Source organism: Gekko japonicus, unplaced genomic scaffold (assembly GCF_001447785.1).
Source record: "Gekko japonicus isolate JY-2015 unplaced genomic scaffold, Gekko_japonicus_V1.1 scaffold1202, whole genome shotgun sequence".
Taxonomy (NCBI): Eukaryota; Metazoa; Chordata; class Lepidosauria; order Squamata; family Gekkonidae; genus Gekko; species Gekko japonicus.
In genome coordinates, this window is record NW_015175394.1 from 139,337 (window position 1) to 153,129 (window position 13,793).

Consider the following 13,793-nt stretch of genomic DNA (forward strand, 5'->3'; position numbering starts at 1 on the left):
CTACACGACTGGGGGATGAACCCAAAATACCTCCTCCCACTCTTCCAAAAGTGGGGGACTCCCCAAGTCGACGTCTTTGCAGACAGGAACAACAAGCAGTGTCACCTGTTCTGCAGTCGAGGAGGCAAGGACCCTCACTCACTGGGTGACGGCCTTCTTTACCCTTGGTCATCAGGACGCCTTTACCTGTTCCCCCCCTTGCCTCTGCTTCTGAGAGTGGTCTGCAAGATTCACAAGGAAGCCATGGACTGTATCCTAATAACACCATGGTGGCCAAGACAACCTTGGTTTTCAACAGTCCTCGAGCTATCACTGGGGATGTACCATCAGTTCCCCCCGTCTCCGGACCTCCTCATCCTCTCAGACTCCCCCGTCCTGCATCACAATATCCCTCAGTTGAAACTAACGGCATGGCGCATAACACCACAGGCTTCTCCTCCCGTGTAGCTAATGTCCTCCTGAATTCCAGAAAGCCAACCACACGGAAGTCATATGACTATAAATGGAGGAAGTTCTGTTCTTTTCTGGGTGAGGGCATCACTCATGCCACCTCGGCTGGACTTGATAGAGTTTTTAGTTTTCTTCTCTCATTAGCTGACTCGGGACTTTCCCATTCGTCATTAAAAGTTTATTTGGCCGCGTTATCGGCATACCATGTTCCAGTTGAAGGATGTACTTTGTTTTCACATCCACTTTCAAAACGGTTTTTGCAAGGTTTGCTTCACCTTTACCCTCCTCTCAAAACTCCAGCTGCTCCATGGGACCTTCCACTAGTTCTGCGCCAATTGACGAGAAAGCCCTTCGAGCCACTCACAACATGCGAGCTCAAACTCTTGGCTTGGAAAATGGCCTTTTTAATTGCCATCACCTCGGCTAGGCGAGTGGGAGAGATTCTGGCTTTCCGCCACGACACACCCTACCTGTCGTTTCTGCCAGATGGAGTACGCTTAGTGCCGGACATTTCCTTCCTGCCCAAGGTGGTGTCAGAGTTCCACCTGCAGGCAGAGGTCTTCCTACCTGACTTCTTTCCGAACCCCATGTCAGAGGAGGTCAGATTGCTTCACACTCTGGATGTCAAGAGGGCTCTCTTGTTCTATCTGCAGAGGACACATCCAACTAGACGAGACCCACAGCTATTCGTCTTGTATGCTTCGGCACAGCTAGGCAGTCGCATCACGGCGCAACGCCTCTCAAAGTGGATCGTAGCCTGGCCCTATCAAGGCTCATTCCACCAGGGCTGTTGCGATTTCCACTGCCTTTCTCCAGGGAGTGCCGTTGACGGACATTTGCAAAGCTGCTACCTGGGCCACGCCTAACACTTTCATCAGGCACTACGCCCTAGACGTCCGTACAAACACCGGTACCAACATGGGATGTCAAATTCTGTCTTCGGCTACGCAGTAAGAGACCTGCCAGCACCCACCTCCAGGTAGGCTACTGCTCGCTAATCTCCCATGGGTGTGAAGCACAGAGACCACATCAAAGATAAGCAGGTTGCTTACCAGTAACTGGTGATCTTCGGGTGGTCATCTGTGCATTCACACCACCCGCCCTCCTTCCCCGTTGCTGTCAGCGTCTACATTTTTGAATGGGGGTTGATTTGCGGCGGTACTTTGAAGGAGCTGGTGGGATGTCTGTGCCCACCCCTCTAGGCATGCGCGGTGGGGTTCCTGCGCATGCCCAGAGGGACTGGGCGCGAAAATCCGTTGAAAAGAGCTTGCTGCAGCACCAATCAATCCAGCACGTGCGCAGTAGATCCCATGGGTGTGAATGCACAGATGACCACTCAAAGATCACCAGTTACTGGTAAGCAACCTGTTTTTTTTTTTCAATAACTCACTCTGTGGAAACAGTTTCCGTGGATCTTGGCCATAATTTTGTGATGCCGGGCGACTTGCATATTTTCAGAGTGACTGTCCAGTTGTTGGAGTATTTATTTATTTATTTATTTCGATTTATATCCCGCCTTGCCTGACAGGAGGCTCAAGACGGCGGAGTACAGTGAATAGTTGTGCTAATATAGCAGTAAATAGAGTTGGGTTTGTGTGTTTGTGTACATGGCTTTCCTGTATTCTGATCCTCTTTTATTGTTCCTTTCTAGGGAGGATTTAGGTTTTAGGTTTATTTCTGAACAGGTCAGTCATCACCCACCTGTCAGCGCATTTTATTCTGAAGGCTTAAACCAGGATTTTGTTTTTCATGGATCAATTTACCCGAAGCTGAAGTTCTGGGGGAAAAGCGTGGAAGCAGAACCCCGGGGAACAATAACGCTGGAGCTTTTAAAGTATGTTCGATTTTTCAGTAGTTACCTTAAAACAATCCAAAGTGAATAAGAAATGCATAAAAGATCTTTTCTTAGATTTTATTTATTTATTTATTTATTTATTTAAACTTATATCCCGCTCTCCCCGGAGGCTCAGGGCGGCTAACAGGGGCATACGCCAAATAATAACAATAAAACCAGTATAAAATACACAGAAATACAAAAACAGTTAAATAATTAACTAAATTCATAAAACAGTTTGGTGCTCCCCTACTCAATTCCAAATTTTACAATCAAGATGGTGTTCTCATATTATGTGTTTGTGAATAGATAAATGCTTATATGGTTTGAGCTTTTCTGCTCCAGACCAAAATAGGAGGCATTGAGTGCCTATTCACAAATTAATTGACTGTTTTTGAAAAACTATCGTGATAATGATTGAGAGGGATATGATAACCATCTTCAAGTACTTGAAGGGCTGTCATATAGAGGATGGTGCGGAGTTGTTTTCTGTTGCCCCAGAAGGTCAGACCAGAACCAACAGGTTGAAATTAAATCAAAACAGTTTTTGGCTAAACATTAGGAAGAACTTCCTGACATAGTGGTTCCTCAGTGGAGCAGGCTTCCTCAGGAGGTTGTGGGTTCTCCTTCTTTGGAGGTTTTTAAACAGAGGCTAGATGGCTATCTTGACATCAGTGCTGATTCTGTGAACTTAGGCAGATCACGAGATGGGAAGGCAGGGAGGGTTGCATCAGTGCTTAGTTCTCATAGCCCTTTCTACACACCCAGGGAAATGCTGATCGCCACTTTGGGTGTCAGGAAGCAATTTTTCTCCAGGCCAGTTTGGCCAGGGATCCTGGAGGATTTTTTTACCATCTTCTGGGCATGGAGCAAGGGTAACTGGGTGTATGGGGGGGAGGTATTTGTGAATTTCCTGCATTGTGCAAGGGTTGGACTAGATGACCCCTGAAGATCCCTCCCATGATCCCCTCCCAGTTAACGTTTACTGAAACAAAAAGTACATTTTTCGCACCTGTCCAATTGCACTTTTAAAAACTCTGAAATATTTTGTGTGATGCTTTTCTTGCCTATGTATGGTTGTCATAGCAGCCTGAATAGCCCAGACCTGATCTCATCAGAGTTTGGAACTTGGAAGCTAAGCAGGGGGGGGCCTGGTTAGTATTTGAATGGGAGATCACCAAGAAAGATGAGAGCTTGCTATGCAGAAGACAATGGCAAACTGCCTCTACTCGTTTCTTCTCTTGAAAACCCCAGTGAGGGGTTGGCATAAGTAGATTGCGACTTGATGCCATGTAAAAATAACAGTAATAATAGTATTCTTTGTCAGATAATAATAGATATCACCGACTTAAGAATTTTGTAGTCTGCCATTTTGAATAACAAGTAGAAAATGTTGGCAAATGGATAAGAATAATACAGTTATCAGCATACAAAAGCATGCGTTGAATCGAGCATTTTAGTTCTGCCTAATGGAAGAGCTTTCCTGTGATGGAAAGCATGTTCTCCCACTATGGAGAACTCTTATATTGGTAGGACTTGCCTCTTTCTGACTTGGAATATTCCTTGTGTTAGAGGAAGCCTCCACCATTAGTTGAGTGCAAGTGTTGGATCCAACCCATAACAAAAGCTGAAATTCTTGATGAGTGTACAAAACACACCTTAAAACATTTTCTATAATAATATAATCTAAAATCCTACATAGTTCAAAAACTAAGCAGCAAATCCATAGAGATAAATGTGTCACTCAGTAACAAGATGCTGGCCAAGTTTCTAATACTTCAGATTTATTTCTTAAGACAATTGTCTGCCCACCAGTGGAACTGATACTCCACCAGAGTTAATCAGCTTTCCCCTGTCTTTTATTTGATGTGATGTGGAGACCTTATGACAGGGGTGTCCAATAGACATTTCATTTTCTGAATCCTGCAAAGGTTGAGCATAATCTGCTCATTCTGTAAAATTAAATTAAATTTAAAAATTTAATTATCGTATAGTATTGTGTGTGGAATAGCCAGGAGATCCTGAAGGATTGTTTGGCTGCCTGAAGCTGTAGCTCACTTTTGGCATCACTAGGTGGCGAGCTATGCTTATTTTTAGGCTGAGAGTACTGTGACTTGCCCAAGGTCACCCAGCTGACTTCAAGTGGGGAAGTGGGGAATCAAACTTGGTTCTCCAGATTAGAGTCCTCCGCTCTTAACCACTGTACCAAGCTGGCTCTCATTCTGTAATTTACCATAAGTCTCTTCTGGCAGAAAGATCCTCAGAGTGACTTTAGGTGCCTTGTGATTTAAGATCGCCCAACGACAGCTGGGTCCATTCAGCTGATTAAAATGGGTTTGGTGCTGAATATTTCCAGACCTCCCTCCTCTCCCTCCTTTCATATATGAAACTGAATTGAAGAAAAGGCATTTGGGGCTTTTTTATTTGAAAGGAGGCAGCTAAGGTAGGGGGATATGATAGGAATTAAGTTATAGAACAGGTGGAGAGATGATGTTCTCTGTGTGTATTAATATTAGAAGCTGGAGTAACAATGACGTTCACTTGCAATGGATTTAGGACAGATGACAGAAAATATTGCTTGTTGCATGGTTAACATGGAGTTCTCTGCTATAAGATGTGTTTCTGGATGTAGATATAGATTAATGTAAGAGAGGTCTGGCAGTGGCCCTCAGTTCCCTTCATATGCAAAGGCATTAGAGCGTTTTGGATGACACTTCCATGTTAGATCCTTCCAGTCTTGTTTTTGCCCAGACAGAGACAGCACTGGTCACCCTCACGGATGACCTCTGGAGGCATCTGGATCGGAGCGGATTGGCAGTGCGGCTGCAGTTAGACCTGTCAGCAGCATTCGACACTGTCAACCATCAGCTACTGTTTCACTGCATTGCTGACACTGGAGTCCAGGGGTCTGCTTTGCAATGGCTTGCCTCCTTCCTTCAGGGTCTGGGGGAAAGGGTGGCACTAGGGAAACAGCTATCCTGAAGGCACCCACTGATCTGTGGAGTGCCCCAAGGGGTGGTCCTTTCCCTGATGCTGTTTGACATCTGTATGCACCCCCTTGACCAGATTGCCCAGAGGTATGGACTGGGATGTCACCAGTATGCAGATGACACCCAGATCTATTTGTTGTTGAGTGGCCAGTCTGACTCTAATCTAAGAGATCTGGACCTGGCGCTACAAGCCGTGGCTGGATGGCTTAGATTGAGCCAACTGAAATTGAATCAGACAAAGATGGATGTCCTGTGCCTGAGCCGGGGCGGCCCAGGGCTAGGGATCCCACTTTTGACCTTAGATGAGGCTCCGCTGGTGCCAGTGTCAGAGGTTAGGAGTTTGGGAGTGCTTTTGGATGCCTCTTTAACAATGGAGGCCCTGGTCACAGCCACAGCCAAGTCAGCGGATGATTAGGCAGCTGGTTCTGTTCCTCGAACGCAATGACTTGGCAACGGTGATCCATGCGATGGTCACCTTGTGATTAGACTACTGTAATGCTTTCTACATGGGGCTGCCTTTGTCCCAAATCTGGAAGCTATAGCTGGTGCACAATGCTGCAGCCAGGCTTCTGATGGGTCTCCCCATGCAGGAGCACATCCAGCATGTGTTGAAAGCATTGCACTGGCTGCTGAATTAGCTTCAAGGTGCTGGTTCTCACATTTAAAGGCCTTTATGGTCAGGGGCCTACATACCTGAGGGACTGCCTTTCCCCACATGTCCCCCAGAGAGCACTGCATTCAGGGTATCAAAATCAATTGGTCCTCCTGGGTCTCAAAGATGCCAGGCTAGCCAGGGCCAGGGCCTTCTCAGTGGCAGCTCCGCACTGGTGGAACGAGCTCCCCGAAGGCACCAGGGCCCTGTGGGACCTCTTACAGTTCCGCAGGGCCTGCAAGACGGCGCTCTTCCACCGTCCTTCAATCAAGAAGCTGCATCTAACTAAGGCCCTGTCCCCCCCTGGAATCTACCTCCAGCAGCCTGTGCTTGCCGGTATAGATGCTTCAAGATCAAGATGAGCTGATCATAAACACAGGTTGTATCCCACTATGATTTGTTCCACCATCGTTATGTAATACTATTATCATCAGTACTAGGACTTACGATCGTTTGATTGTTCTATAATTCTTATAGAATTGGTTTTATGTGTTTTAACCCTCATGTAAGCCGCCTTGAGCCTACCTTGGTGGAGAGGGCGGGGTAAAAATAAAATAAATAATACTGAATTGTAGTGGCTGTCACCTCCCATGATATGCAAAGGCATTATACTAAATATCTGCTTTGGGAGAGGGCGAATATTGAAGGAAGAATCACGCCAATGTTGGATCACGCCAATGGCCCATCCAGTCCAACACTCTGTCACACAGTGGCCAAAAATAGCAGGTGCCATCAGGAGGTCCAGCAGTGGGGCCAGGACACTAGAAGCCCTCCCACTGTTTCCCCCCCAAACACCAAGAAGACAGAGCATCACTTGCCCCAGCCTGTGAGTTCCTATCTATACCTTGTGGCTAATAGCCACTGATGGACCTCTGCTCCATATGTTTATCCAGTTCCCTCTTGAAGCTGTACATGCTTGTAGCTGCCGCCACCTCCTGTGGCCGTGAATTCCATGTGTTAATCACTCTTTGTGTGAAGATGTATTGGGTGAAGAAGTTTGCATGGTTTTATCCTATATCTTATACTGTATGATCACAATGATGCTCGCATTGCTCAGTTTTGTACTCCTGGTCCTATTGCATTGTCCATTTGATGTCCCATGTTGTACAGTTACACATACACACACACACCGTACTCCATAATGCGCCTTGAGTCTCAGCGAGAAAAGAGCTATAGATTAGCTAAATAAATATAAAAATGATCGGAGCAGATGGGATGATTGGGCACTCATGAAGGAACTACGCAAACCTATTTTAGATCCGGCATTCGCATTGGATTGGCTGTTCGGGGGCAATTGATTAAAGTTCTGTTTGAGAACAGTGTCTTATGAGACTTGAAAGACTTTCATCAGAACGAGGAGAAGACTCGCACATCAGAAGGCTTTATTTCCCCCCCTGGTAGAACAAGTTCTGTATTGAACAATCTCTCCCAGTCGCTTCTCTTACAGAAGCCCTGACTTGACATGAACGGTGCTTTCATCATCCTGAAACATTTTTACTCTTCCATCGAGGGGGGGGGGGGGCAGAAAGCTTTTTGCACAGCTTCTGTGAATTCCACTGGGACTCCAACAGGGAAATTTTCTTAGAGATGGTCCAGTTCATTTGAGCAAAATAAAATCGAGCAGGCAGCCCAACAGTTAGGTAGAAATGACAGTCTGCTCTGTGTGTGTGTGCATTAATGAAGAATAATAGCATTAATTTGGACTAGCCTTCACATGCTACAGTACCAAAACAGATCTGTAACATGTGAGATGATCCCCTCAGGAGCTGTTATGGGGCTTTGGTGAAAGGTGAGGGAATAGATGTTTTTTAATGCAATAACCGTTCAGATTCCAGTTTGCCCGATAGCTTTGCGTTGCGTGTGTGGAGTCGTAAGTCGTACGGGAAGAGTAATACTTTAAGAGGTGTTGCAATGCTAAGCCGAGACAGAATTTGCTGTTTAAAGATAAGACTGCTAATTTACAGATGACTCAGTCTTCAAAATATGTTTTGACTGAGCCAGTAAAAACAGGATGGCAGTTGTTGAGAGACCAGCAGTCTGACCATTTTTAGAAGCATCATTGCAATTAAGACCCACACTGCACATTCCGTGTCAATGCCCTGCTGTCCGTTTTGATGAGGAAAGTCTACTTTCACTGGGGAGGGGAGAGAATGTTTTAACCCTTTCCCCAGCTGCTATTTACACATGCAAATCTCCCTCGCTCCAGCAGGGTCTTAAATGCTTGTACACAATTGCACAGATAACAAATTCCAGGATTGCATTTCTCAAATAAATGTGCTGTCTCACGTCAGTGGTGGAAAGTGCCATGGAGTTAAAGCCAACTTATGGTGACCCCATACGGTTTTCAGGGCAAGAGACAAAGATGGTTTGCCATTGTCCGCTTCTGCATAGCAACCCTGGAGTTCCTTGGCAGCCTCCCATCCAAATACTGACCACAGCTGACCCTGTTTAGCCTCCAAGATCTGATTAGATCAGGCTAGCCTGGGCCATCTGACCCAGGGCAATCTCACTTTACAAAGAGCTGCAAGGGCTTGAGTGCTGAAATGGAGAGAGGTACCTGGTGACAGGGATCTATGACTGTGGAGAAGTACACCTGCGCTCTGGTTTAGCTTGATCTTTGTTTGGTTTATGCAGGCACCAAGCCACATTTTCTGCATTTTTCGTTTCAATCCAGAGAGCTCAGGGAGGTTCTGAGTCTTCTAAAGGCTCACTGGCAGTCTTTAAGCACTTGTCAGGGATGCTCTAGGCTGATCCTGAATTGAGCAGGGGGTTGGACTAGATGGGCCTGTATGGCCCCTTTCGACTCTGTGATTCTATGAAAATGTACCGGGTTTGGGCGGCGGGGTGGGAGAGTGCCATGGCTTCATGTAAACCTGGCCCTGCAAACTGCGTGTCACTCAAATCCCCCATACATCTTAGTGCAATGTATTTAGTCCAGTCCTGACTCAGCTGGAATATCTGTGGATGTTCCAGGGCAGCCTGAGGCAGAACCAGGGGTCATTTCGTAGAAAAAGAGCTAGGGGGACTCATTAGCATAACTCATTAGCATATGCCACACCCCCTGACATCACCGGAAGTGTGTCCTCCCCACAGCCGGCGGCGACCTCCAGCGGGCACCAGCAGGGAGCTCCAGGCCCCGCCCTCCCGCACCTCACCCGGGGGGATGGCGTCCCCCCGCGTCCCCCCCCCCCAAATGACCCCTGGGCAGAACCCACAGCAACACTCACAATTTTCCAAAGCTCAGTTAAAATAGGGTTGAGTAGAGCGTGTGTTCAACATTATCGTGAACCTCAAAAGCTGGTTACTGAACACCTGCCAAACAGCAATGCAGAAAGCTGGGAAACCACGCATGAGACTAGAGAGGCTGTGAGATCTGTTGATTTTGCATAGCTGGATTCCAAATAAAATTGGCCCTACCTAGCTGGCTTAATTATAATGGTAGTAGTAATTGTAATAATTACACTTTTTTTATGTGCACGCATCACTTTGCATTCTTCTGTCTCAGGAATCCCTTACAACAGTTGTGCAAGCTAGACCGGTATTACCACCCACCCAATAAAAAGGGGAGTCTGAGGCGCAGGTGTGGCATCTAAGACTACCTGAAGAGGTTCATGTCTAAAATGAGATTTGAACCAGGGACCTCTCGTCTCGTGTTCTTAACGACACCAACTGCATATCATTGTTATTTTATCCAGTCTCATTGCAAGCAGCTCTGCATAATCACGTGCAGTTGCATTCCAATCAACTGCATAATCCTGAACCGAGAGGGAGAGAGTTGGGCTAGGCTTTGAGCTATAATTTGCCATCCTTGGCACAAATACCACCTAATACAGAACAAAGTTTGAATCAAGTGACACCCTACCAGCCACCCATTCCAATTTCAGCTCTGCATTTGCCTCTGGCCTCTGAGTGGCCTTTCCTAACGACTTACCTCCACCCTCTTTTTTCCTGTAACTATCTTTTGAGATTTTATTACAGCTACACTTTGAATAAAACTTTGTTGGTCTCAAAGGTGCCACTTGACTCAAACTTTGTTCTGCTGCTTCTGACCAACACGGTTGACCACCTAACACAGAATTTGAGTTCGTCATAGTGTGCCTGGATACCACCCTTTCTGTTAAGTGAAGATGTTTGGCTCCAGATGCTTCTTTTGCATAAGCGTGAAGCCTGCCAGCGTCTTCCAACAGCAAGGGTTAATCTTTCCCTGGGAAGCCGCTTGACTATCAGTGCGGGATTATTCAATTACTTCAGATGCATAGGAAAACCACCACCTCTTTTCTTTCATTTAATTGCTTATTAACCTTCCATCAGTGCAGAACATATTGTGCAATTCAAAAGGCGAAGGGGTGAACGCTTCAGAGAGATTTCCACAAACAGGAACTCTTCATTAGATGAGGATTCGGAACAGTTAGAATTTAATCTGTTTCAGATTCTCTCTAATTTGGTTAATTCTTTTTTGTTTCCTTGGCATCTGATCAGAACTGCTCCCCCCCCCTTTCTTTTTTTCACAGACACAACGAAGCTTACACATGGACTAACCCTACCTGCTGTGTACATAATGTAATTATTGGCAAGCTCTGGATAGAACAATATGGAACAGTAGAAATTGTAAATCACAGGTAATTTTGATTTACGACACATTGCCTCTTCTTAACACTGGAAAAGTGAGAGTGTGCCTTCCATGTATACCAGAAATATATTTTCCAGCCCACTAGATGATATAATCACCTTGAGTTTCTAAGTCTGTTGCCGATCACTTGGGAAGTCTAGCTTCGTGTTTATTTTGTGACTTGGTAGTGCGTGGCTTGCAGATTGCTGGGCTATGAAAGATCCTTGTCTGACAATTTGGAAAACTGTTGCCAGTTGGAGAAGATGGTACTGAGCTAGATGGGCCAACTCCTGGACTCAGAACCAGATAACTGCATATTTCAGAGATGTGGGCAGTGCCATAGGTAGAGCAGGGCAGGTGTCCCAGGCACAGTTTGAAAAGGGGTACTTTGGTTGCCTCTCAGTCAAACCGAGGAGAGTTGCGCAAAGTAACCAGGAGTCCTGACTGGCTTCTGACTCCTCTTCTGTCCTGGGGGAGTGACCCTCCATTCGTAAATTTCGTCTGTGCAGGGTTTGACAGGAGCTGCTGGTACTCTGGGGGAACTCTTATTCCATTAAGTTCTCTTCTTCTCTGGGCAAGGCCCGGAGACAATCTGTGCCAGTCAAGCAGGAGGTGGGTGCCTGAAACATGTGTAGGAGCAAAGCTGTGACTGCAAGACAGCCATTGGTGTGGGAGGAAGGAATCTCTGGGCTTCCCCTCACACGCCACCGTGCAAAGGCAGAAGGTGACACCTCAAAGCAAGGGTGCCCTCTGACTTGGACTGCTGGCCTGCAGTAGAAGAGCCAGATTTGAGTCCAGTAGCACCTTAGAGGCCAACCGGATTTCCAAGGTCTAAGCTTCTGAGGGTCAGAGCTCCCCCCATCAGATATCTGACAGAGCTTTAATCCTCAAAAACTCATACCTTGGAAATCTTGTTGTTCTCTTCAGGTGCTGCTGGACTTGAATCTTGCTCTGACTTGGAGCACGGAGTGACTGCTTGACCGCTCTTTGCTGTGTCTTGCAGAAGCCTCAGAACCTGCTGCAGTGCCATTGAATTGGGGTGCCATTTGTGAAACTTGCTCTACTTTTCCACCACTGCTTGTGGGAGAGGCATGTCGCATCTCTGGACCTTGATCCAGGGTTGCGTGCATGCGTGTCCCTGTGGAAGTGTTTTTGGAGGCTTCATTCTTCTCGGCAGTTAACGCGGGCAGCTTTTTGAGCTTATTATCAGTTTGAAAGTTTGATACAAGAACTTCAGACATGAACTGCTCCCGATGCATGGTTGCATGGCACTTGTTTCTCCTTCCAGGCTCCCCTTTTAGCAGCTATGGTACCAGATCTTTCAACCTATTCCTTAAATGCACAGTTGCTGAAATAATCTGTTTGAGGGAGAATCTGTGGGATAGTAGCTGCAGTCAAGAAGAATGTTTTGGGTGTCGTGATGGCCTTATGGCACAGTGACCCCTCATGTCATTTTTTACATGTGTGTTCCCCCTTGCCCCCATTCTGGAGAGCAGCCTTTCTGGCTTGAGTCTAAAGGGGATTTTGAAACTCCCGTTCAGTGCTTAGAGATTACAAATCAGTGGAGCTTTTTCTGGAATATTGTGAGAATTCAGGTCCAGTGAATTCTAGCTTTCTAACATGTCAACTTCACTTTGTTTCTCTCACAGTACCGGGGATAAATGTATCCTTAACTTCAAACCATGTGGATTGTTTGGTAAAGAGCTTCACAGAATAGAGGGCTATGTTCAAGACAAGAAGTAAGTGGAATGTTTGTCTGTGGACTTGCTTTCTGTTCCCTGTCAATGGGTTTGATCTGGTCTAAATTGAGTTGCAGCTGACCTGTTTGCCTGATTCCATATTCAGAGGCAGTAAACCTCTGAATACCGGAGACAACATCAGAGGAAGGCCTCAGCCTCTCTGCCTGTTACTGCCCCTCTAGAGTAGCTGTTTGGCTCCTGTGGAACAGGATGTTGGACTAGATGGACCAATTATTTGACCCAGCAGGGCTCTTCTTATGACTCTTACGTTGATTCTCTTCCCCACTCATATTTCTTTTCTATGTCAACATTATGTTTATAGGTTTAAGGATTATTCCTGTTGCCACTAGTTTAAGCTTAAAGTTTGTTCTTGGTGTTTGTTAGTAACAGTAGTCTGGGTGTAAACAAATATAAAACGACCTACTAGGGGTATGCAAGAAAAAAATATCATTTTTCCCCAGGTTCAGGTCTGTTGGAACAGAAACATATTGATATTTCCAGATATTCCCGAATCCCAATACTGATATGGTATTTGGATTCGGTAAATATTTGGGAATCATGAATTTTTTCAGGTTCATTATACTCTGTGAGGACCATTAAAGTCAATAGCAAATCTAGCCTTGGGTATATTTAGTGGTCTGGGGTGGGTTGAGGTAGAGGCACCAAATTTGCAGCATAGCTGTTGGAGCCCCTCCTCAGAAAAAAAACCCAAGTTTCAAAAAGATTGGACCAGGGGGTCCAGTTCTATGGGCACCCAAAGAAGGTACCCCCATCCTCCATTGTTTCCAGTGGGGGGAAAATAGCAAGGCAATACAAGCCCAGTAGAATGTCCCAGAAGATCCTCTGCAGTAGAAAGTGAAGTGTGTGTGTGTGTGGGGGGGACATCTTTGTAAGACCTGCAACAGAGCCAGTGTCACTGTGGCATTGCCATAACCCAGCAGGACTAAGCTCAAATCTGAGAATCTCTGAAGTCGAAATGGGGGGGGGGGCATTTCTGAAAGAACAGCAGAACCCAGTGCTAACCTACTGGTGCCCAACAGCAGAACCCAGTGCTGACCTACTAGTGCCTAGCAGCAGAATCCAGTGCTATTGTGGCAAATGCCAGCTCAACAGGACTGATGTCAAGCACAGAATCACAATCCAAATTAAGGGGAGAGGGGTTGCAAAGAAAGCAGAACCGGTGCTAGGGATGTGCAAAAAAAAAAAATTTGGTAAAATTCGGATTCGGGTTTATTGGACCCGAATTTTTTCGGGAAACCCGAAAAAACCCGAATATCTATACCGGTAAAGCATAGATATCCGAAAAATTTCGGGAATCCCGAAAAATTCGGGTCCATTGTAACCAATGGGGCCATTGAAGTCAATGGCAAAAATCCTCTTGAAACTTTGCGGGGGGCTGGGGGGGAGGGGGTTTGGGGTAGAGGCTCCAAACTTGGAGGGAGCTCACTGGAACCTCTTCCCAACATGCCCACCAAGTTTCAAGGCGATTGGACAAGGGGGTACAATTTTATGGCCCCCC

At 46.2% G+C, this 13,793-nt stretch overlaps 1 protein-coding gene across 2 annotated transcripts in view; it reads left to right on the forward strand.

The window, feature by feature from the left end:
• Positions 1 to 13,793, forward strand: part of OSBPL2 (oxysterol binding protein like 2) — a 152,062-nt gene that overhangs the window by 106,730 nt on the left and 31,539 nt on the right. For both annotated transcript variants that reach the window (XM_015425669.1, XM_015425668.1), the window contains 3 exons: positions 2,102 to 2,284; positions 10,438 to 10,545; positions 12,185 to 12,274. In XM_015425669.1, coding sequence (XP_015281155.1) covers positions 2,102 to 2,284; positions 10,438 to 10,545; positions 12,185 to 12,274 — 381 coding nt within the window. The remainder of the gene's footprint in view (positions 1 to 2,101; positions 2,285 to 10,437; positions 10,546 to 12,184; positions 12,275 to 13,793) is intronic.